Source organism: Anabrus simplex, chromosome 2 (assembly GCF_040414725.1).
Source record: "Anabrus simplex isolate iqAnaSimp1 chromosome 2, ASM4041472v1, whole genome shotgun sequence".
Taxonomy (NCBI): Eukaryota; Metazoa; Arthropoda; class Insecta; order Orthoptera; family Tettigoniidae; genus Anabrus; species Anabrus simplex.
The window spans coordinates 436,209,374-436,236,548 of NC_090266.1; the positions used below are offsets into that span (position 1 = coordinate 436,209,374).

General features: G+C 39.1%; 1 protein-coding gene across 1 annotated transcript in view; it reads right to left on the minus strand.

Moving 5' to 3' along the window:
• Positions 1-27,175, minus strand: part of LOC136862878 (venom protease) — a 291,355-nt gene that overhangs the window by 45,193 nt on the left and 218,987 nt on the right. The window contains exon 5 of the mRNA XM_067139153.2: positions 2,876-3,044. Within this exon, the coding sequence (XP_066995254.2) occupies positions 2,876-3,044 (169 nt within the window). The remainder of the gene's footprint in view (positions 1-2,875; positions 3,045-27,175) is intronic.

Here is a 27,175-nt window from a genome sequence, read left to right on the forward strand (position 1 = left end):
GGGTCAGACTGGGACTTCGATGGTAGCCACAGCTTCCTCCGGTCTGAGCTAAGAGATAGATACTGAAGTACTGCATACATCAAGAAGTGACAGCAGGGGGAAGCATATGCAGTGTGATTCAGCAGCCCCTTCCAATATGGTTTGCTGCAGCCCAACCAACGTGCACATGGTTATAGGGGCGCTATTCCACTGCAGGCGTACTGTACAGTACTAATGTTCAGTGAGCACATTTTGAACACGATTCCGAACCCTAGCGAAATGTTATATCATCCGTTCTCAAAACATGACGCCTTGAAATCATGTAGCAACATCATTTTACCATGTAACCATGTTAATGTGTCGTGGCTCGTGACCGGATGTAACAAAGAGGGAATCAATGCATAAAACTAGGTAACAATGCAGTAATTAATGTCTTAAACACCGAACCGGTTGGCGTATATACTCTGCTCTCGTCGTACTGCCAGCATGTTTCCAGCAGTGTAACGTAGCGGTCATGGTTAGGCGTTCGCCTAGCAATGGAGGAAATGTGCCAGCGGCTGTTCAAATCCTCCATTGTTCGAATGCTTTTGCATTGGTATGATGTTTGAACATGTAAACACAGGCACGCGTTTGCCACATTCAAACAGTAGAATGACGCCTTTATTAATCTTGCGCCCTGCGCGTACTCCGCTGGCTAGGGACTGAATGTACTGTAAACTCTGCTGTCATTCGGCATGTTTTCCACAGAGGAATACGTTGACGTCTGCCTCCGTGGTGTAGTGGTTAGTGTGATTAGCTGCAACGCGCGGAGGCCCGGGTTCGATTCCCGGCTCTGCCACGATATTTGGAAAGTGGTACGAGGGCTGGAACGGGGTCCACTCAGCCTCGGGAGGCCAACTGAGTAGAGGTGGGTTCGATTCCCACCTCAGCCATCCTGGAAGTGGTTTTCCGTGGTTTCCCACTTTTCCTCCAGGCAAATGACGGGATGCTACCTCACTTACGACCACGGCCGCTTCCTTCGCTCTTCCTTGTCTATCGCTTCCAATCTTCCCATCCCCCACCAAGGCCCCTGTTCAGCATAGCGTGTGAGGCCGCCTTGGCGAGGTACTGGTCATTCTCCCCAGTTGTATCCCGAGAACCAATGACTCACGCTCCAGGACACCGCCCTTGAGGTGGTAGAGATGGGATCCCTCGCTGAGTCCGAGTGAAACCCAACCCTAGAGGGTAAGCAGATTAAGAATGAAAGAAAGTCACGTTCATATGATCAAGCAGGCCCACGCAAGTTTTCCGGTGTTTAATACGAGTATAACATAACGGCGTTCTATCTTAGTGAGGTGGCATATACTGTTGTGCTGTCTGAGTAGGCTATTCCGGCAGAGCAGATATTTTCAGAACGAAATGAATATTATGGACTGCATACAGCTACATTGGAAGGGGCGGCTGGAACAGGTTATATACATTTCTCTCTTATCACCATTATATTTCTGGATTATTCTATATAACATATTCGCGAACTCCAAATCGTCGACTCCGATTGGGCTTTCATTGTCTTTGGGAATAATTATCTTGGTGGTGCCAATGTACTCAGTTTGCACTGTAACCCGCATCCGAACACTCCAAGAGATGTACTCATACTGCAGCTGTACTTGTCAGCGCAGATGACAAATGTCATCCTCTAATGTTGCTAACGGGCAACTGCTGAGTTCTCTATGGGAAAAGTCGCAGACCTCTGATTTTTTCTTTTCTTTTTTGTGATTAACGCTCTATATTCTTTCTTTCTTCTATATTTATCTGTTTACATTCAGGGTCGGATTTTCCCACTTACTCGACGAGGGATCCCACCTCTACCTTCTCATTGGCAGTGTCTCTGAGCGCAAGACTTTTGGGTTGGGGGATACAACTGGGGAGGATAACCAGCGCCTCGCCCAGGCGGCCTCACCTGCTATTCTGAACAGGGGTCTTGTGGAGGGACGGGAAGATTGGGAGGGACATACAAGGAAGAGGGAAGGAAGCGGCCGTGGCTTTAAGTTAGGTACCATCACGGCATTTGCTTGGAGGAGAAGTGGGAAACCACGGAAAACCACTTCGAGGATGGATGAGTTGAGAATCGAACACAACTCTACTCAATTGACCTCCCGAAGCTGAGTGGACCATATACCTGCCCTCGTACCACTTTTCAAATTTCGTGGTAGAGGCGAGAATCGAACCCGGGCCTCCGGGGGTGGCAGCTTATCACGCTAACCACAACACCACAGAGGTAGACAACGATCTATATTCGAAGCATAATTTTTTGCGTTTCAGAGCGTTTGAGGTGAAGGTGACACTTGCTAGTCATGTTCGTATGGAACTACTCCACACATGGTCGAGGCTTAAGTTCCGTCGTCATCTCAGGAATGACAGTTTTGCCCATATGCCAACAAGTAAGGACCAGATATTCTAATTCAGCAAATGCATTATTTGTGTGCACTAGTGTATCAGGGAATATCAGTGGCTCTATCCACCAGAGAAGCCAATGCATGTGCTTTTTTTGCGAGGAGGATATTTTAATTCGTAATCTTCTAATGGCTGAATGTCGAATCGACGGTTTAGTGGCACACTTTGCGTTACTACAGAGGCATTTAGCTCCATAAATAGGAAATCCTTAGCCAGTAATACACACTAACGAGCTATTTTACAGGATTTATTCATGAGTACTATTTAGATGTTTTTTTCTCTCTACATTCATTACATTTTTGAAATCTTTTGACTTAATCATAAATATAAGTAGTCAGTTGGAAAACAGTTTGATTTACTTATTCCGATAATATGTTTTCACTGAATTTTAAGTGGACTTTTTGGGAAGAAACAGAGCAGTCATGCCTAAGTAGTGAATTCATATAAACCGTGTTGAACTTACGGCTCAACACAATGAGCTGCCGTCAGCACGTGTCTGTTGGTGATGAGTACTCCTCCACAGTAATGCCGACTTCGGTCACGGAGCAATGCAACCATCCAAGGCCATTCCATTGGATCAGCCGCCTGTCCACCGACAATTTTCTTTCCAGAGGTAGTGCTGACTCCACAACCTGCAACGTTGAGAAGACAACCCTATTAAGCACACACTTAAAATCTTAGTCAGTCGCCGAGTTCTAAGTTAAGGAATACGAAATATTATTACCTAGGTTCGATGATGAACACTGTGGATAAATATTCATTCATACCTGACCACTGGTGCATGAAATTGAACATTATCACCAGAGGTAACGTACGTTTCTCAAGAGATTATTCGTATGAAGTATTAATTTGAACACACGGCTGAGCAAACATACAGTGTTCTGCAGTTCTGTAATTTCAAATTCGTTTTACCATTGAAAATAGGATACTGGCCGACCAGACAAATGGCCAATGTCATTCCCAGAGATCAGCAATAGCTTCATTTATGCAAATCATTATAGTTTTATTTTTAAGAAACGAGATTTCCACTTCATTAGGTGCACATTACCCTGAGGTTCACTCAGCCTACACCAAAGATGAGTACCAGATTAATTCCTGAGGGCAAAGGTGCCCGGGTATAAATCTGACCATACTCCACCAATTTGGAGTTTGCGGAGACTAGAAGCCTTTACCTTCCACTCATCCTAGGGTCTTCATGGCCTGTATGGAGGTGACTTTGCTTTGCTATTATATCTTAATTCTATATACGTATTGTATTGGATTTTTATTATGTACGAGGAGGAAATCTGTTGAGCGGCTGTCGAGTCAATCCACTGACGATCTTCACATGCATTTATGCCAAAAGGCGATGGGTCAAGTAGGCCTGTAAATGGAATTCTTACAATAGACTTCCTTTCATAATCTGTTTACCCTCCAGGGTTGGTTTTTCTCTCGGACTCAGCGAGGAATCCCACCTCTACCGCCTCAAGGGCAGTGTCCTGGAGCGTGAGACATTGGGTCGGGGATACATCTGGGGAGGATGACCAGTACTTCGCCAAGGCGGCCTCACCTACTATGCTGAACAGGGGCTTTGAGGGGGGTGAGATTGGAAAGATAGACGAGGAAGAGGAAAGGAAACGGCCGTGGCCTTAAGTTTGGTACCATTCCGGCATTTGCCTGGAGGAGAAGTGGGAAACTACGGAAAACAACTTCCAGGATGGCTGAGGTGGGAATCAAACCCATCGCTACCCAGTTGGCCTCCCGAGGCTGAGTGAACCCGGTTCCGGCCCTCGCACCAATTTTCAAATTTCGTGGCAAAGCCGGGAATCGAACCCGGGCCTCCAGGGGTGGAAGCTAATCACACTAACCACTACACCACAGAGGCGGACCTTACAATAGACTACAAGTTCTTTTTAAAATTTCTCACACAAATTTTTTCCAAGTCTTCTCAACAAAGACTTAAGAAAATCGGCTATCGATTTAGTACTGAATGAATTCTCTTAAACTATTATTTAACTGAAAGTTTAGGAATTATTTTTAACGTCAAGGAGTAGCCGATTTTCCACAAATGAAACGTACTACACTAGATTCCTATTCATAATATTGTAGCTTTCTCTAGTTATCTCATACAAATTGAAGAATAAACGTCCATAAAAAAGCTAATGTCAGTGTAAGGTAAGGTTAAAGTATATTCCACATTAATGCAATTCCTCCGTCTCACTTCGGATAGGTTAAAGTTATTCTTTTCCAGTATTTAATATTAACATATTAATTTTAAATTATGTGTTGCAAAGGCATTTTAAGGTCCTTGTGTGAATGCTTTCTGAGCTAACAGTAACGAGCCAATTAAGCAACAACTGTTACAGTCCGGCTTGAGCTGTGGGAGAGGGCGGATCGCGCGACTTTGCCTCATTGCGTGTGACGTGTGTTCTGTTATTCTCTAGTGTAATAACGTAAAGTGAATATGGCAACAAATGGCATCAGGAAAAATACAATTAAATGCGCTTTCCCCGACAAGGCCAATAAACCTGGATCTACGGAAATACACGAGTGGATCCAGCGAACTTTAAAATTAAATGTCGACCAACTGGAGGCCATACAACTTGACAATTTGGAAACGGCAGTCCAAATCAAGTTAACCAGTAAACTGTTAATAGAGAAGATCTTACTCACGACCAATGGACACTCACAGGTACGAAAATTTAATAGCTCTCTATCTGATGTGGTGATAACAAGTGCAGACGTGGATAGCAAATTAGTGAAAATCATGAAGCTCCCCATACAAATGCCAAATGAAAGAATATTATTTTTCTTTAGCAAGTATGGAAAGGTAAAGGAAATCCGGAATGAGAGATGATCCTCAACCTATATTTATAATATATACAGTGGAATTAGGGCCACGCGTATAGAGCTAAAAACTGCCATACCTCCCATTGTCTCTATAGAGGGCTACACGGCGCAAGTAGTATACGACGGGAAACCGAAATCCTGTTTTTACTGCAATGCTACAGATCATTTTAGACAAGGCTGTCTCGTAAGGCGAGGTGAGAATGGCAATAAATCCGGGCCTGGACTTCTCAGCGAGGGAGTTGCCAATATAGACTGTAACAGTGACTCCCCGGATGCACTCGAGTCAGGGAGGATGTCTACAAGCATAGTATACGTAGAAAACCCTGTCCCAGTCCAACCACAAGCGGCAGAACAACAACACACGGATGACTCACTTAGCCACTCCACTGTCGTCTCGCCGACACCAGTCAGCCCGGTCGACTCACCAACTGCAATATGTACACAAAAACAAACACAGCAGTAAAAATCGGACACACACGAGCAACAACAAACATCTGCCAATACTCAGCCGAAGATAGATAGCCTTGTAGGAACAGAGAGCCTGCTTGTAAACAACTTTCAACAGGAAACTAGCCGCACACCTCCCAGCACTGACGCGGAGAGTGTCTTAACTGCTATAGTACACGAGACAGCTGGGGAGGGGAACATAAATGTCCCATCACTGAGTCAGAACTCCACTCAAGATCTAATGACCAATAGCATGCAGTGGGTTGCGGACGACAACTCTACTCTTATGGAAACTCAGGATACGGGGTCAGGGACCCAAAAAAGCATGAAGGTAGATGAACAACCAATCAAAGAAGCCGCCATGGCGAAAATCACAGCGAAACTAAAAACACAACGACATTCTCGGGAAGAAATGCATAAGCCCTACACGACAAGAGATCCGCGTCTACAAGTGAGTAGAGCTGCAGAAAGAAGACAGTCTCTCCCGCTCCCCGCCAACCACTGACCCATCCCACTGTTTTACCGCTCTGTTATCTGTCCGACCAGGAAATATTACCTCTGATGATGCGGTTGTTAATATGTACCCTGAAGACAACAATACTGAATGGAACGCCAGATCGTAAACAATAAACCCACTGGTCGAAGAGTAGGACGCATACTCGTCCATTACACTTCCCAATAATAACTCGGAAGACGACATACAATGGTCACTCTTAGGATCATGCGGCTGACTTACACGATACTATATCTTAACATAAATTGTATCCAGCTCTTGTTACGGCAACTTATGCGTGAACAGGACGTTGATATTGCTCTTCTTCAAGAAGTAACTACGGAGGAATTGCAATCAATACCTGGCTATAGGAAAACTTTAAATGTTAATGAATACAAACGTGATACTGCCATATACATCAAAGACAACATTCAAAATACAGATACCATTCTGCTTCTAAACTCCGGCGTATTAGTATTCGTATTAACGATCCACTGATAGTGAATATTTATGCACCATCGGGCTCGAACGCCAGACTCGAAGGACGGACCTTCTTTACGACAGAAATCTTACCCCTTATTCAACACTACAACGGTAATGTGATCCTCGGAGGCGATTTTAATTCCGTAATTTCGCCTACAGACCAAACAGGTCAATTTCAGGGCTGCCCTGCTCTAGCTGCGCTGATATAAGGTTTAAAATTGAAAGATACGTGGGAACTGAAGAAACCTCACAGCCCTGGATATACATATTTTTACAACACGGGAGCATCCCGCTTGGACCGAATTTACGTAAGTCCCCATTTACAAGGAGAACTACGCGAAGTTGATGTATGCCCGGTAGAATTTCCGAATCACAATGCTTATATTTGTAAGATACGGTAGCCGGCTATGGGACCGGCCCGTGGACGAGGTACATGGAAATTAAACTGTAATATTTTGCAGGAAGAGGAGTTACAGGACCAATTCTCCACTGAATGGGCCAGATGGAAACGGCATATACACAGATATCAAGATATATTAGATTGGTGGATGTTATATGCCAGACCTCGAACAATAGGGTTATTGAATGCATACAGTTCCAAACGTCGCCGTCTGCTCAGTCAGACTACGGACTTTTATTACAGAGGTTTACGCCAGCTCTATACTGAAGATCCTACCAACCCGCAAACGTACCAGCGAATCAAGCAGCTACGAGCTCAGCTCTTAACACTGCACAGAAGACACCAAGAAGGTTTGAAAATTCGCGCTCGGTACAAACATTACAACAGTGACGAGGCTCCTTCCATATATCACTTACTTCTAGAATGTCGCAGGGGTCGACAGAAATATATCCATCAGCTTACTACCCAGGACGGACAAATTGTTCAAGACCACCCACGGACACAAGAAATACTTGAAAACTTCTTTCAAGACTGGTATGGAGGAGGCGAAGTAAGACATATTGATCACCGACACACGTTTTTCGATGGAATACGTGGAAGGATTCAGCACCGTGACCAAAAACAGTCTGACGGCTGAGGTTAACGGAAGACGAAATATATCGAGAAATCAAGAAGAGCGCGTCACATAAATCACCAGGAATAGATGGACTGGGGAAGGAATTCTATGTACAGCTCTGGCCAATCATAATTGTGCTGGTACTCAACACCGCCCTGCAACCTGGAAGGAACATCGAAAAGATGAAGGACGTTCAAATAGTTCTAATCCCAAAGAAAGGGAAACCAACGACAACAGCCGACTTTAGATCTATCACACTCCTCAACTTTGTTTACAAGTTACTCACTCGATTCTTGAAACAACGGCTCAATAATTTCTTAGCAGATGTAACATCCAGCCAACAATCAGGAGCTGTTCAGGATAGAAGCATTTTGAACACTGTCTGTGCCATTCGCGATATGATTAGTTGGTCACTCGTAGAAAATAAACGGAGACAGCTGATCTGCTTGAACTTTGATCACGCATTTGATAGAGTCAACCATGGTTATCTGATCGAAGTGTTCAAAGCATTAGGATTCACTATGCATTTTACAACTCTGATAGGTAAGATACTGACTGGCGGTTCTTCTAAAATTACTGTGAACGGTTATCATTTAAACCCTATCACAATTAAACGAGGGGTACGGCAAGGTTGTCCCTTATCAACGATGCTTTTTGTGCTCTTTGGAACCCTTTATTGCCAATGTACTGTATCACGCACCTTCCCCCCCCCCCAGTATGATCGACATCTTTGCCTACGCTGACGATGTCACATTACTTATGGATCGCAATGCTGACTACCAGCGTCTTTTCGCCCAGCTAGACACTTATGAACAATATTCCGGGGCACATATCAACTACCAGAAAACTAAAACTATGCGGATAGGGCATCGAAGCAGGGCCCCCGGAAATGTTCCCTCATGGATCAAGATCACTGAGAGATTAAGATACTTGGTATCCTGTTCTCTAATACCATCCATCAGATGATTCAGAAAAATTGGTCCCTTGCACTTGCATCTGTGAAAAGTATCCTGCAACAGGTTAAATATAAATTCATGGTGTAACAACAACGGGTGCAATATATCAATATGTATGGTCTAAGCAAAATCTGGTATTTAAGCCAAATTTTACTAATGCCAAGAGTAGTTGGTATCCGTATAGCTTCAGCAGTAGGCTGGTATCTCTGGCAAGAATCACTTTTCCGCATCGCAAGATCTACACTCATGTTAGCTACATCGGAAGGAGGTCTTGGTTTTATCGATGTACAACTTAAAAGTAAAGTGCTCTTCTTGTTACGGAATCTCAGAATGATGCAAGCAGCAGGAAACCGTCGCTCCAACGACTTCTTACTGGAAATATGTAACCCTGAAGAGATTAAGAACCCGCCAGCATTTTATGATATCTACCACCACGCGCCACATGCACGGTATATACGCTGTGAGATGAGCTACGTTCCACATGATCTCCTCTTATCTCCAGACATAACAAGGAAGAAACTTTATAAGTATATACATACACAGCAGTATCGAGCCCCGAAAATAGTTCGGACAGGCTGTTAATAAACTGGTCTCGAGTCTGGAGGAACATCTCAAATCGCATTCTCCCTCCATCAATATGTGATACATGGTATAAGGTAATTCGTTATATCATTCCTACAAATAACAAACTTCAACGCATCCATATGCAGGAAAACGACGCCTGTAGGTTTTGCTGAGCTCCTAGGGGTACAATTCAGCACAGACTGACGCAATATGACGTCACACAACAGGTGTGGAGGGACTTCAAAATGAAACTTCATTCTGTTATAAATCAGCCCAAGATCTATATTGCCTCTGAGTGGACTATTAGACCTACCTTTAGCTTGAGACCAGCTCAGCTAAATAATACTATAGTGCTCCTATTAGGCAGTTATGTACATTTTGTGTTACAAGCCAAGAGACCATACACCCAACAAGAGTTATTTGCAGACATCAGTATCAGGGTACACAACGCCCTCGCATCCCCCCAGAAGAAGCTATATATTGGGGAGTATATTAATAAACGTGTAGCAGTCATCTAACAACGCACTTGTGTTAATAGTTTCTACTATAAAATTTCTCATTCCTGTCAGAAGAAGTGTCATTTAATAAACGACCCTAAACAGTATTTACAACATTAAAAAAACTGTCACTTTTCAAGTCCAACCTACATGCTCACAAGGCATATTTTGTAAATCCTTCTGAAATTCACTTTTACACAAGTTGTTTATTAGTACATTCTCAGAAATTATTTCAAATATTTTAACACTTACATTGTTCAGCTTGCTAGTAGCTTAACGGATTAAACGTAAATTCGCACCGAGATTCTTTCTTGATTGTTGTACGAAACAGTTATGAGACTCGGCAGAGAGAGTAAAAACTACAGTAGGGGATTTACAAAATTGAAATCAGTTACGTAGATTTTCCTGCCAAAAGCGTTCAAATATATAGTTAATATTGAATTAAGGCAGCGTCATTTTTTACTATCGTAAGGACTGGGTTTAGTGTTTCATTGGTAGAAGATATCAAAATGAAACATCCCATTATATGCTCTTTAATTATTCAATTTAATTAATTTCAAACTCATGTCCTCTTTTGAGAGTAAAGCACCTGACTCCAAGTGATCAGTAACTTGTGGAAACATGTACATTTGCACAGTGAATACATGCGGTATCACGATAGGACTTGGCTATGTAGAAATATTGTAAGTTATCCTGCATGTCACAAGACCTTCTTGGAGTATACGAAATAAAGTATTTTGTCTCATTCAACGGCTGTTTCTTAAACATCACTTTGAAGAAGTGACTACGTTTGGATGAGATGGAAATTCAAAGAAAACAGGAAGATTATTTTAACCTTTGATATATTTTGTGCTAACGGCCGTAGCCGTGTTGAAACACCGGATCCCGTTGATCTCCGAATTTAAGCAACATTAGGCGTGGTCGAGATTTGGATGGGTTGCCACGCGCTGTTGGTAACTGGCCAACCTACCGCACGTAAACTCACGCTCAGACACACCTCTGCGGAGGTTCGGACCTACCGTCGGGCAGAATACACCCTTACCTTACCTTATATAGTTTGTGACCATCATTACTCCATAATATTTGCTTATTATTACTGATCTGCAAGTAGTTCTGTTAGGATCCAAACTGATATATATTGTGTGGTACACAACGTTTCCGCAGGGACTTCTATGCTATCAGTTTGACCTGAGATTGTTAGTAGTATCTATGCCATCATGCGCAGCTAAATGTACACCAGGGAGTCCAGTTTTCCCCTCAGATACGCAAGTCAAATACAGATATATGCTGCAGGTTCTTATTGTGTTATTTCAAATACGAAGAGACGATTTATCGTATTGACTATTGTTACCCGCTTATAGAGCTTCTTCCTCAGGCTTTGTTTGAACGTTTCTTTGAATTTCAAAACACCATAACATGTGTAGTTACGGTCATTTCCGTAAATAGATCATAGAACCTAGCATACCGAGCCCACACATTTTCTTATGATTCCATTCAATTACAGGCAACAAATTTTACTTTTAATTAACCTCATTTTGTCTTAACGTGCACACTATGCCTGATAAAGAATGTAGTATCGTGAAATTTCTATCAATGTTGACCTACAGTATATACATCATATTCATGCTAAGCTATAGTAGATATTCTGATTGAGTTTTGATGAACAACACATCATATGAACCTGTACGGTTACTACCAGATAGTTTATTAACCATCAACAGACTATTCCTAATTATTACTACAATCTAATTTCTACAGATAGCTTATATTTACAAATAATAACAAACTGTAACGTTAAAAATTTAATACATTTCAATATTACATACAGTTCTATTAAGTTTCCATATATAATACAGCCTTTCTAATTATCTTTATATCAGAACAGAAGCAATACGCAAATTCTCCAGCACTGTTCAGTGTCCGCAGTGACTGTATTAACCACGAACTCCAGTGGTTTACTGCACTTGAACTCATGAAAGATGACTCTGTGTCTTGTGTTTCGTGCCGGAACATGAAGTAGTATTAGCTGCAAAAGGTACGGACATTCTACTCTATATGCTATATATTTTATTATCAGCAATGTGTTAGCACATTCAGGACGCAACGGTAAATTCTCCTTTTGCAGCTGTTAGAAGAACTCATCATATAATTAATGCGTAAACTTAATCCCGAAGTCCCAGTAATTCACCCACTTCATAAATTTTACCTGCACTCTCTCGAATGGGTCAATTAGATTGTGTTGAGATGGTACGCAGATCTCGGCACCATATACGAGCCCTGACATAATGTAAAAAATAAGTATATATACAGTAGTTTTCAGGGTTCGAAGTGAAACAAAATCCCTACTATTCCTCTTTAGAAAACCCATAAACCTAAAAAATGTCCTTGTTATAAAATCTATATGGTCCTGGTAGAAAAGACAATTTGCAATGCTTAATATGACACCTAAATCCATGATCATATCCCCACGGTTTATTTATACGCAATTGAAAGCATGATTATTGTGGACAGGGGATTTCTTACAAGCAAAGCTGATTACATTGCACTTGGAAAAATTGACCTTCAACATTCACATTTTATACCACTTATTCATACGAAGGGTATCTGACTTCAGAAGTTTGCAGTCGCTTCCAAACACTATTACCTTAAAGGTTTTTAAGTCATCTGCGTATAAGAGACACTTTCCCGACGACTGAAAGGTAGATGGCAACGATTAATCACCAGAATTAACAGAAGGGGGCCTACAATTGAACCTTGTGGAACATCTGATGTAGGGTGTTACGGAAAAGATAGAGATCCGTCAGATTTCACAAGAGAAGTTCTACCGAATAGATACGATTTCAAACACTCTAGGATCGTTCCATGAACCGCATGCGAAGATAATTTAAGAACCAGGGCGGAGTGTTGTACTGTACTGAAAGCTTTCGAGAGGTCAGTATGTATGAAGTCTATCTGTGCGCCATTTTCTAAAGAGTGGGAGACGTAATCCTGACTGACTGACAGATTCATCATCCCGAGCCAAAACTACTCGACATAAAGAAATTAAATTTTGGGAATACATTCATATTACAATTTGGGTGCTCGCTAAGGAAGGATTTTTGGATATTCCACTAAGGGGGTGAAAAGGGGGGTGAATTTTTAAAATGAGTGCGTCTATATCTTAAAACTTTAAAAGTTTACAGATGTAAAAAGTAGTAAGTTAGAATTTCCTTTAAAGTAAAGAAAGACTTATTTTTTTGTTCTCGGCAAATCCCAATAGGCGGGGTGAAAAAGAGTGTAAAATGGGTTAAATGCCTTTAATGAGCATACTTATATCTCAGAAACTAAAGATATTACAGAACTGAAAATTCGTATTTGGAATCTTCTTTAAAAATAAAGAAACACGTATTTTTTGTTTTTGGAAAATACAATTAATGGGGGTTGAAAAGGGGGGTGAAATTTAAAATGAGGATATCTATATCTCAAAAACTTAAAACCTTACAGACATAAAAATTGGTATTTGGAATCGCCTTTAAAAATAAAGAAACAGGTACTTTTTTGTTTTCGAAACATCCCATAAAGGGGGGTCAAAATGGGAGAAAAGTGGTTGAACACCTTTTATGAGGAGACTTATATCTCAAAAAATGAGGATGTTACAGACATGAAAATTGGAATTTGGAATCTCCTTTGAAAATAAAGCAAAATACATATTTTTGTGTTTTGGGATGAATAGGGGTGAACAGGAGTGACAAGCGGTCTGAAATTTTAAAAAGACTATATCGGCAAATTATCTCAGACAGGTAATGTATTACAGATTTGAAAACTGGTCATTGGAATTTCATAAAAAATTAAGAAACATAAATATATTTTTCGGAAAATCCACTTAAGGGAAGCTGATAAGGGAGTGAATTTTTAAAAATGAGCATATCGACAGTATATCTCAAAAACTTAACATGTTCCTGACGTGAAAATTGGTGTTTGAAATCTCCTTTAAAAATAAGGAAACAAGTATTCTTTTGTTTTCGGAAAAACTCTTAACCGGGGGGGGGGGGAGAGGTGAAGGAATTCAAAAATTAGTTGAATGATTTGTATTGAATATATATACAAAAAATCTAAAGATTACAAACGTTTAAACTGGTATTTGGAATCTCCTTTAAAAATGAAGAAACAGGCATTTTTGATGGGGGGAAACAAACTTGGTAAGGTTGGTAAGGGAGAAAACGGAGATGAATTCCTTTTACGAGGATACATATATCTCAAAACTGAAGATTTTACAGTCGTGATCTTCGTATTTGGAAGCTCTTTTAAAGAAATGGGTACTGTTTATTTTTGGAAAATTCACTTAAGTGGGAGGTGTGAAAAGAAGTTAAAAAATGAATTCTTTTTCGGAGAAACTTATATCTCAAAACTGAAGGTTACAGACGTGGAAAACTTCTTTAAAAATAAGGAAACACTTATTTTTTCGTTTTCGGAAAATTCCAATAGGAGGGGTGAAAACGGGGTTGAACACCTTTAATGAGGATACTTATATCTCAGAAACTGAAGATATTACAGACTTAAAAATTTAAAAATAAAGAAATATGTATTTTTTGTTTTTGGAAAATCCAATTAATAGGGGGTTGAAAAGGGGTGAAATTTTAAAATGAGTGTATCTACATCTCAAAACTTTTAAAATTTACAGATGTAAAAATTTGTATTTAGAATCTCCTTTAAAAGTAAATATACACGTATTTTTTGTTTTCCGAATATCCCAATAGGAAGGGTGAAAAAGGGTGGAAAAGCGAGAAAAGAGGGTTGAATGTCTTTAATGAGGATACTTAGATCTCAGAAACTGAAGATATTACAGTCATGAAAATTGGTATTTGGGATCTCCTTTAAAAATTAAGAAACACGTACTTGTTTTGGAAAATCCAGTTAATTGTGGGGGATTGAATTTTTAAAATGAGTGTGTGTGTGTGTATATATATCTCGAAACTTTAAAAGTTTACAGATGTAAAAATTCGTATTTTGAATCTTCTTTGAAAATAAGGACATTCGTATATTTTTGCTTTTAGAAAATTCCAATAGGAGGGGTGAAAAGAGTGAAAAAGGGGTTGAATGCCTTTGATCAGGATACCGGTACTTATGTCTCAGAAACTAAAGATATTACAGCCCTGAAAATTAGTACTTTTAATCTATTTTAAAAATAAAGAAACACATATTTTCTTGTGTTTGATAAATCCAATTAATGGAAGGGTGAAAAGGGGGTGATTTTTTAAAATTACTGTATCTATATCACTAAAATTTGAATGTTTACAGATGTAAAAAATTGGTATTTAGAATTTTTATAAAAAAATAAAGAGCACGTATTTTTTTGTTTCGGAAAATCCCAATAGGAGGTGTGAAAACGGGTTTAAATACCTTTAATGAGGATACTCATATCTCAGAAACTGAATATATTACAGTCCTGAAAATTCGTGTTTGGGATCTCCTTTAAAAATAAACATGTATTATTCGTTTTTGGAAAATCCAATTAAGAGGGGGTTGAAAATGGGGTGAGTTTTTAAAACGAGTGTATGTATATCTCAATACTTTTAATGTATATAGATGTAAAAATTGGTAGCTAGAATCCGTATTCTCGGAAAATCCAATGAAAGGGGGGGGGGTTGGGTGGATGTGAAAAATTGAAAAATTAATTGAATTAATTGAATTAATTGTATGAGGATACTTACATCTAATAAATCAAGTTATTACAGACATAAAAATTGATATTTGGATCACCTTTCAAAACAAGGAAAAAGTCATTTTGGGCGAAATCATTTTGGGGGGCGGGGGTGAAAAGGAGTTGAATTCCTTTTATGTTGACACATATCTCAAAAACTGAAGATGTTAGTGTCGTGATAATTGGTATTTAGAAGATCCTTTACTATAAAAGAGACCAGTATTTTTAACGGGAAATTCACTTAAGGGTGGGGAGAGTGTGAAAGGAAGGGAAAAAAGTTAATTTTCTTATGGGGATACTTATATCTCAGAACTGAAGGTAACAGACGTGAGCATTGGTATTTGGAATCTCCTTTAAACATAAGGAAACCGGCCTTCATTCTTTGGGAGGATGGGTAAATAAACTTAACGGCAGTAGGGTGAAAAAGTAGTTGAGACCAATCGATTTTACTGTTCATAATGTACTTATTCTGATGATAAACTTTCATATTTTCTCTTTCCTGGGCTCGTTTTCAAGAACCATCTTTTCCCTTGGAGCACATAAAGTTAGATTACAGTAGATTCTCCTGGCATACAAATAAAAATTTTTACACATGTCAAATAAACGATATGAATGATATTGACCGTGCAATTGTTCCCCTCCATAATAAGGTCAATAATTCACGGAAGTATATCATTCGTGTCGCCAGAAATCACGCGCACTTGCCTACGCGCGACGATGGTGCTGGTCACATTGTCAGCAATGACAATGGCAGAGGATGTAATTTACCGCCAAGTAGCGGTCTTGCATCTTGCTGTGGGTTCCAGACCATCAATAATAATAATAATAATAATAATAATAATAATAATAATAATAATAATAATAATAATAATAATGTTCTGGACCGTCGTCAAAATGTGCGGACCACGCTGGAAACGGGTCCTGGCCGGGTAATGTCTACGATTGCAGTCCGACCGCGAGTTCAGTACCGCCAAGGCACTCAAGACAACACCAATCCTCAAGGATTTGATCCATATTAAAATGCTTATAGGAAAAGATGGCAAAGATTTTGGGGACCCATCTGGACGGGTGGAATACATGGACCTAGCCCGGGAAGTACGAAATCGATTGCTGGAAAGAAAGATTGAAAAATGGGAGGAACTTCGCCGTAATCTCTCATAAAACGAGTCAGATCATGAATTTTGGCGGATTCTCTCAGAAAACGAGTTGGATCGCGAATTTCCCCGGATTATATATAAAACGTTAAGCATTCAATTATAAATTTCATTATAATACCGTAGCGAAGCACGGGTATCTTGCTAGTTACAATATATGCCAAGGGTTGTCACCGTGGAACGCATATGTAAAAAGCAAATGTTCAATGGAAAGGTATTCGTTCAAACTTCGACAACAGTGATTGCAAAACAACAGGCCTGTAATTATCAAATTTACGATTATCCCCTTTTTTAAACACTGCAACAACATAGGCTCTCTTCCACTCGGAGGGGAAATGTATAGCTTCATTAACTTGTTCAGGAGGCTGCTGAGTGGGATGGCTAACTCCGGAGTACACGCTTCTAACACAACACCAGGGATATTATCAGGTCCCTTTGACTTATTGATGTTAACTGTCGGAAGAATTTCCTTAACTTCACTGGCAGACGTCACCACTGTTTTCAGCGTACAATCGCAGAGAAATTCGAACGGTGAATCACAGGTCATGGAGAGGGGCGTGGTATTTACTGAAAGTGTCTGCAAAGATGTTCAGGATGTCTTGAGTATTATTTGCTTCTTGATCTGATTAAAATCCCTGGCCTGGGGACTGGGTGTTTGTATCGTCCTTAATATTCCTTTCCTCACTTTCAAAACTTTACACTTCCGCCATTTCCAAATACACGCAGGTTCACAACATATGGTGCAAAGTGCAAAAGATCTTCTTAGGTCGACGCCCCGAATAAATATCATTTTTAAAATTAAAAAAAAAATTTCTTGATCGCCATTAAACATCCTAGATGGAAGACGAGTTGACTTTCTTTTATTGCTTATATAGTGCCAGAACTGCTTTGGACTGGCATGCATGCCCTCCTCGACTAATTTAACATATTCCCTGTATTTAACCCGGCATTACTCGCTAGGTCTTTACGTGCGTCGTTACTCGCTAGTGAGCGGAGCGCTCACCTTTACGTTTAAAGGCTATAATATGCCCATATAAAGTTGGAGGTATTTTTAATATGTCAATTTGAGATAGTTATTTATTTAGGAACACGGCCGAGTGGAATGGCTATGGAGGCAGCTCTACATTTGGGAGACGCGCGAGTTCGATCCCCACCGTTAGCTGTTCTGAGAATAGTTTTCTGTCAACGCGTCCAGGCAAATGCCGGGGCAGATTCTATTCATAAACTACAGCCGATTCCTTCCACCTATTTAGCCAACTTCATTCACCATAATTTATTTCATCTTTATTAGCTCCTCAACTAAGGTTGGCGTCAGGAAGGGCATCTGGCCGAAAACAAGCCATTTAAACTGATCTCACAGAATTCAATAAACGAAATTTCCTCTCCTTTCCAAAACTTGCAGACACTCTGAAACACAGTTATGATCAGTTTCGTAAACCTCGTCTGTTTCATTACTTTCAGTTTCGTTGTTCAAGAGCACTTTTTCCTCCGTTTCAGCCAACCACGAAAGTATGTGATTAGTGGATGGCATTGTAAGTTGTATATATCGTCTAACAACAGTCACAGTATAAAGATTTCACATTAAACACAAGCATGAAACAAACCCTGACGTATTACAAGGCGCGAAATGTAAGTAGCACAGTTACTCGCTACTGAGCGCACCGCTCACCAAACATACACTACCGTGCCTAATAATGAATTGCGGGTATTTGTTTTCAAAGATAATGAAAGTGACTGGCACATCCCCTTCATAACAATCTGTTAGAAAGGTACAGGGAGTTTCAAAGTTGGAGGTCTTGTAACATTCCAACAAGAAGCAATATAGTACGAAGGTGAGCGCCGCGCTCACCATGCGAGTAACCGCGGGTTAAATGCCTGCAGTGCTTTGTGTTCTTTACTCAGACGGGAGAAACGTATGTAATCGCTTGGCTGAGCCGATACATGAAAGTGTGTTTTTGCCTTTTGCTTCTCCTTCGGTTTATCGTTTAACTCACTGTCGTACCAAATTGGGAATGTACGAACATTGAAAGTATGTATTCAACGATAGAATAAAATAAATCACAGAATAGCCCTGCAGCTTCGTCTACTGAAGTATACTCATCTATCAGTTTCCACGAAAGTAAAGAAAACAACTTTCGCATGAATATAAAGTCAGCCTTATTCCATAAATGTACAGCCCTTCTGGACCGCTTCGGTACTATAATGTTAGGCAGAGAGATGTTAAAATCCAATGCCCGGTGATCATATTTCACAACCGTTTTTGTTTCTGTGCAATCGATATTGCAGTAATGCAAGATCATTGTTTTCCATGGTCGAGAAGCAACATATCTAACGCAGATTATTTTCATTGATAACACCCAAGAAATACGAAACAGTTCCACTAGTGTCCTAATAATTATTTGTGCAATGCCGTTCTCGTCTGGAGACCACGCTAATCGACTAATATTAAAGTCCCCACACAACACAATACTATCCTGGATGTTAGCGGGGCAGTTGTAACTCTATTTAAAGTCTTCCGAAGGTCAGCGACTCGATTCTTCACTTCGTCCGGTGGTAGGTAGCTACAAACGATAAACGCTGCCCAGCCTGGAGATGGAGATACCGTTAATTTTACCACCGTGCATAACCAGCTACCTGTTAAATCCGTCCTTGGTACTGGGCTCAACGTGGACGTGACGTCTACAAAGACACCACCACCTAAACCTTTATCATCAGGCACTGCCTCTCTGTGCATACGAAATATCACATAATTAACACACATAAATTCACTGTCTCCTATTGATTATGTCAGCCAAGGCTCACATATAAACATGCAATCATATTTTAGATCAATAAAAGCAGCATTAAATTTTAAATGAGCATTATTTATTTATTTATTTATTTATTTATTTATTTATTTATTTATTTATTTATTTATTTATTTATTTATTTATTTATTTATTTAGTGGCTGATGTACCCGTGCTTCGCTACGGAATTCTACATTGTATACAGAATTGTAGGTTAGGTAGAGTACACGTTGTGAGTAAGACTGTATTAAATTGCATAGCTCTTAACGTAACCCTAAAACATGACGGAGAAATCACCGAACTTATTTTCCCATATGAAGACTACGTTAGGGAATTTTCATTGTAATGGTAGGTCTGCTTGCCTACCATCAGTCACAGTCAGGTTGGGGAATTGCATCATAATGGCAGACTCTCACTCTCCACCTGCCTTTTTACATCCTCAGAAAGACTGTCTTAGTGGTTTTCCCAACAGGAATGAAGATAGGTCATTACAATGACGTCAGTAGGAATGGCGCGAGTAAAAGCAATGATTTCACATGAAATATTCGATCAAATGGAAAACCACACATTTTCTCACTTTTAACGAACAGTACTACGCTGCCGATCTAACAGTCGAAAGTTCCAGAGCTGGAAAGGCCAGGCCGCAGATAGCCGTGATCCATGAACACTCTTAGTCTTTTTTCAGTGGGAGGGGGGGGTTGGTTGTCGATTCGTGGAGGGTCCCAGGAGTCCTAGGAGTACCCGATGAGTCGGAAAATCTCAATCTCAATTCATTACACTAGCGGCGGAAAAATTTATCTGACTTGGAGGCAATTTTTCCTCCAAGCCAGAGGAGAAACCCGCTTTTCACCGTTAACTTTGAATAAAATGAATGTAGAATTTAATGAAAGTGAAGAGGAAGAAGCTCTTTTTAAGAAACGACTCTTTTCAGGGTTGAATTTTGAGTTATTTAGTGAACTGGGGTGCTATAATGTGGAATATGCTTAAATTGTAATTCTAGACCAGGTCATACTACTACTACTACTACTACTACTACTACTACTACTACTACTACTGCTACCACTACTAAGTGAGCCTCTGCCTTAAGAGTGCATACTGTTCATTCAAAACAGCGCTCAGAGTACCTATGATGAACCAGTGAGTCACGTACCAGCAGATGGCTAAATGGTTAGCGGGGTGGCCTTTGGTCACAGGGGTCCCGGGTTCGATTCCCGTCAGGTTCGGGAATTTTAACCATAATTGGCTAATTTCTCTGGCACGGGGGCTGGGTGTATGTGTAGTTTTGATCATCATTTCATCTTCATCACGAAGCGCAGGTCGCCTACTGGAGTCAAATCAAAAAGACCTGCATCTGGTGATTCGAACTTGACCTCGGACACTCCTGGCACTAAAAGCCATACGCCATTTCATTCAGTAGGGTATCAGAAAATGTGCGGAGCAGAGGAATGACATGCTAAAGAAAAATGTTTTCTCAGTCCCCAGCTATTTCCCGCCAATATCCAGTCAGGCTGTTATACGCAGCAGGAATCCCATCTATCGGAGTTGAATGACCGCATAAGAGACAAAGAACATCACCAAAAACAATGGTCAATGTAATGTTATAGTTGATCAATGTTATGCGCTTTCAATATTGTAAGCTTTCACATTTAGTTTTCTTCCGACTCTGAAATACCACTCTTATCATAGTCTGTACGGTAAAATTGAATAAAACATAAATGGTTGGAAATTGTATTCTCTATAACTTACATTATGTAGTACTCTTCGATAGGACCAATAACTTAGGTATTTAGAAATTAAATTTTAGGCGCCTTCCCCTAAATTACAATTTCGTAAAGGTCGAATAAAATTGTTTGTAGCTTATACTGTAGTTTCTTATTCTCTCACTCTATATACCGACTTTCATTACATTCTGTTAGCCCATTTTCTCATGGCTCGGCGTTGATGTGGACTTGGCAACAAAATACAAATTCATGAATATCCGTGTTATCAAAGCCGTTAAGGTAACAGTGTACGACATAAATGATCGGAAATTTAATTCGATATAACTTTTGTTATGTTGTAATTATCGAAGGGACCACAAATAATATAAATATTTGAAAATTACGTTTTAGGCCTTCCCGTAAACTACCATTTCACTCAGCGTGAGTAAAATAATTTATAGCCTAGATGGTAGTGACTCATCTCCCGACTTCACATACCTATTTTCATTAAATTCTCTTCAGCCGTTTTCTCGTACAGACAGATAGACAGACAGACAGAAATTACGAAAAAGTGAAAAGTGCATTTCCTTGTTACTATGGACATGACCAATACAGAAATACCATTCTTTTCAAATTCTGCGCAATGCACAGACAAAACTCTTATTATATATATATGTAGATTTATTTATGTGATCTTACGAAGGGACACAGGCTGAGCCCAATTACGTTCCTTCATTACATAGGAAATTTAAGCTTTAAATACATAAAGAATAACAATAACAACGATAATAGCATGAAGATGGAAAAGAAGAAAACTAATAAGCAGAACACAATTTAAAATTATTACTAAGAGTGAAAAAATAATATAGGCTATACATCAGCCATAAAAAATTACTAAACCCGTTAGAAAAAGAACACAAGCCAAAAACAAAATCTTGTGAGTACCTACCATTTCAGCAAAGAGGAATTTAATAATGATTATGATTTAATAAAAAAGGCCCTTATTTGCTTATTGAGCAGTCTAGCACCAACAAATAAGTCAACTTGTTCACTAATTGAATCATAAACCGATAATGTTTTAATAAGTGGTGAATTAGGGTGATGAACTCTTCTAGATCTCGGGATGTGAAACAGTCCTTTCTATCATGATGTTAATTGTGGTACATAAAAAGGGATGAAGTAAATAATTCTAGACAATCAATTTTTCCATTCCAAATCTTCCTAAATATCTGTAACGAAATTAACCTTCTTCTGATTTCAAAGACGTGAAATTGAACAAATTTCTTAAATACTGGGTTGAAATGTCAAATAGACCAAATACATTGAAAGTTTCATGATACGACTATCACAAAAATGTGACGTGTTTTGTCCTTATGAAGGGGGTCCCAGATTACCGATGAATATTCAAATTTGATTCGTACTGAACTTACATACAACGAAACAATTACTTCCGGTTGAGTAAATAATTTGGAATTTCTGATAATGAAACCAAGCATCTTGTTAGACAAATTCATTACTTTTGCAATATGGCTATTAAAAGTTAATCTTCAATCGAAAATAATTCCTAACTCATTAATAGATATTTCAATTTTAAGTGTTGCTTCACCAATATAATATTTCATACTTATATATTCCTTTCTTCTTGGAAATACCAGAACTTTACATTTCTTAACATTTAGGAATAATTTATTGCTATCACACCATAATGTAATAGTATTAATATCTTGTAACAAATCATTCACGCCACTGCATTTATATATGGTATTTTATAAGTTTACATCGTCAGCAAAAGACAATCAGAGGAACGGTCAAATCATTAACCGTAATGAGAAATAGGAGAGGCCCAAGATTGGACCCTTGCGGCCGACCAGAATAACATAATATCATGTGAAATTTCACTTTTGAATCAAACAGTTTTCTGAATAAATTTTAAATAGGTACTTAAAAGTTGAATGAATGGTTTAGAAAATTCAAACTGACGCAGCTTGGGAAAAAGAATGTTATCGTCCACCTTATATTTTCTGTATCCATGAGTTGGTTCTTCTATTTGTGTCTAATGTATTGTAAACCTTTTGAGTAAATCCCAGCAAATAATTAATGACAGATTTGCGAGGCATAAAGCCATACAGATATTGTGATAGCTCTACCTTAATATGGTCGTAAATCCCAGAATACAATACGTGCTCATACACCTTGGCTACGGTATTAATTGCTGAAACAGGGCGATAGTTTGCTATCATCTTTGAGTTACCTCCCTTTAGGATTGATTTTTTTTTGCCTTTCCCAATTTCCCGGGAAATAGGATGTCTTTAAAGAAAGACTGAACATGAAGGTTAATTGTGCAGCCAGTATGTCAGCACTGCTCTTCATTATGTATAGTGGAATGCCATCAGGTCCACTGGGTTCCTTGCGTTTTAACTTTTTGTTAATAACTGTTCTTATTTTATCTATCGTTATGTGAGTGATGTTAAATTTATCGACCCTGGGAAGAACGGAATCTTCATTCAAAGGAAGATGCTCCACGCTATAAGTAAAATCCGTGTTGACATACACCGATAAGAAATACTCGGCAAACCCGTCTGCAATGTTTCCAGATGTATAACAATTTTCATTCAGTAGGAATGAGTTGTCACATGTACGTGATCCCCGCTTACTTTTAATGTACGTCCAAAACTGACTAATATTTTTCTTAACTCCATTTTCTAAATGATGAATATAAACAGCATAAGCCACATGTAATATCATTTTAAGTTCCGACGGAACCTGTCTAAATCTCTTATCGTAATACTTCGAAAATTTCCTTTTTATAGCACATTTCTTCTTTATTTTTATAAAATTAATAGTATCACGCGTGAACTAAACTGAATATCTGGATTTTTGAATGACTTTCTGCTTTGGAACGCAGTTTTCGAAATATTTGTACAGTGTTGTATTAAAAAATCAAGAGCTAGATCAATATTTTTGAAGGAATACAATAAACTCCAGTCGAAGTCTCGTATGTTACAATACAGCCGTAAAAATATCAGCCATTTCAAAGTTTTAATATTCGTGATTAACTCTCGGAAGCAATGGACATTATCAAAAACTAAATCTAATGCCCTGAAATTACAATTTTTAATATTAAGCTCATGAATGTATTGTCTCGTAGAAGTCCATCTTTTCACTACAGTTTGCGATTTATTAAAAATGAAAATCGAACATACATGTTAAAATAACGAGACATATTTCGCCTACAATAAAACAGGCATCTTCAGTCGTATTATCCTTAACATTAAAATTAAAGTGATAGACTAGATATCTGGGTAAACTTAAAATGCTCCATAAAGTGAGTTATAACATTAAAAGAACTATTATATATGCCCACCGCCCTATTTTTGGGGCAGCTGGAATTTATTTTTTATATTTCAATGAATTTCTTCCTGAGGTAAGTTTGATGTTATATTTCAAGAGGGTTGGCATTGGTGGATAAGACCTGGATCTCTGCCAACACACAGCTGCTTCAACAGAACAGTTATTCATTGTTGACTACAGCTCATTGTGAACATGCAACATGACCTCTCAGAACAAGTAAGTATTTTAATTATTATTGATAATTATTAATATGTTTGTGTGATTCCTTATGGTATATAACTTGCATAATGTTTCTGTAATAGAAAATAGCTGGTTATTTGTAATTTGAGTACTGTTTCCAGTCACTTATTTCAATGCCCCAAAAATGGGGCAATGGGCATGGGCGGGTACACCATATTTTATGATACAATCGTTACGGCAGCATATGTTCTACTGACTAAAATAATTTATTGTATTATATGTAGATATACACGAGTTATAGATTCCCTATCCTGCGCCTTAACTGGTTATAAAACACAATGTGCATCGAGTAACCCAGCAAACATGGTGTAAAAATAACGGAACAAATTATTATAGACTATCATCTGCATTATATCAGTATTGTTACCTACTGTAGATATATGGTTAAAATATTTTCACGTGTTTCTTATAATATTTTAGGTTGACCATCGATGAAATCTTGGCGATTCTTGAGAGTGACGTCCAACAATTTTCAAGTGCTACAATATACACTTGTCTCCCGGAAAATCATCTTCGTAGTGATGAAGAAAATGGTGCCGAAGACGGAAACATCAATCATCTATCAAGGAACTAACTTCGGGCTGAGGGAAAGCTGCGGGCTACTGTCGTTACTGAAAATCTATTTGAAGAAGTGGTATGGGGAGTACCTGAGATTCGGGATGATACAACTAGCTGTGCTGACCAAGTAGCATCATCAGGTAGTCACAATGAATACACTGCATCTTCATCTATTTCTAGTAATAACTACATGTTACCATCTCCCAGAAGAAAAGAAAACATTGCCACCAACACGTAAGTGGGAACATGTTGATATATCCTCTAAACCTGAACGTGAATGGACAAGACCAGAATTTTTAAACACAAACTAATGTCATGTAGAACTTTTCGAACTATTTTGGGATGACCAAATAATAAACGCCATTGTTAATGGGACAAAACGATATGCCATGTTCAAAGGTAACCATAACTTTGATGTTGAAGTCAATGAAATATTACTTTTGAGTGGATATTGTACTGTTGCTAGGCATCGTCTCTACTGGGATTCAGGTGCTAATACTTACCATCCCGGGGTCGCAGGTGCTATTTCAAGGAATAGATTTGAAGCATCACTTCGCTACTTAAACATTTCTGATGTTAACACTCTAAATCCCGATGATAAATTAGCAAAAGTGCACCCACGTTGGGATCATGTAAATGAAAAATGGTTAAAAGTATTTCCTAAAGATGCGTACTTGAGCATTGATGAATCCATGGTCCCATACTTTGGAAGACATGGTACCAAACAGCACATACAAAATAAACCGGTAAGGTTCGGCTTCAAAGTGTGGTCTATGTGTTCGTGATTAGGGTATCTTGTTCAAGCTGAGCCTTATCAATGTACCTCTACAGGTAACACAAACTCTGACCTTGGTGTTGGAGGATCAGTAGTTGTAGACATGGTGAATAAACTGCCTCAAGGTTCGGCATATAGTATATTTACTGATAAATACTTTACATCCCTGCCTCTCTTATCGAAACTAGGAAGAAGTGGTCATGATTGCACTGGCACGATTCTTAGTAATCGTATTGAAAATGCCCCTCTCCAGGACCCTGCTGTAATGAAAAAGCTTCCACGAGGTAGTTATGACCAAGTCACAGATGTAAACTCAGGAATAACTCTCGTAAGGTTTAATGACAATAATATTGTAACTCTGGCATCCAACAGAACAGGTGTTTCGCCAATGGACATGTGCAGTCGTTGGAGTTCCAAGGAAAGAAAGTGGATATCCGTAAAACAGGTAGAGCTTGCTGCTCTGTATAATCTATATATGGGAGGAGTGGACCGGCTGGACCAAAATATGTCAGCTAATTGGCCTGGTATAAGGATGAAAAAATGGTACTGGCAGCTTATACTGTTCCCGTTGATCTGCAGTATCAATAATGCATACCAGCTGTATAGGATGACTTCTGCAAGAATGGATAAATGCGCTTGTGATCTTTTGGGCTTCATACGTTTTATTGCCCAATGTTACCTAGGAAAATACACCAATCGTCCTGCAATTGGTAGACCTCTGAAATCTGTGAAACGGCGCGTGCAAGATGAAGTGCGGTTGGATGGTATTGGGCATGTAATAATATCAAACCCAATCCAGATTCGATGCGCAGAATGCCATAATAACACTATAATGAAATGTAGAAAATGTGATGTGAGCTGCCATGCTAATTGCTTTGAGAAGTTCCGTTGTTAAGTGACACAAAACAAGTGATTTCCATCAAACGTTCGTATGTTTTTACGTGTATAATGGTGACAAATGGAAATAATTTAATAATCTCTCTAACTTGGAACACTATTCTTTGTTTATTTGACGAGTTTTAGATTTTGTACTTGTATTTCTTGTGATGTAATTGAATGTGTGAACGTAGTAAACTTCTAGTCGGAAGGGAAAATAATTTGCTTTACATGTATCCTCCCATGCACTTTCCTCACGACTGTAATAGGAAACAATTTATTTTTCATTTTTTACAACATCAGTGCATCCATTTGACCATTTTATGTGAAGATGGAAGATGTTCAAAACGAAAAAAA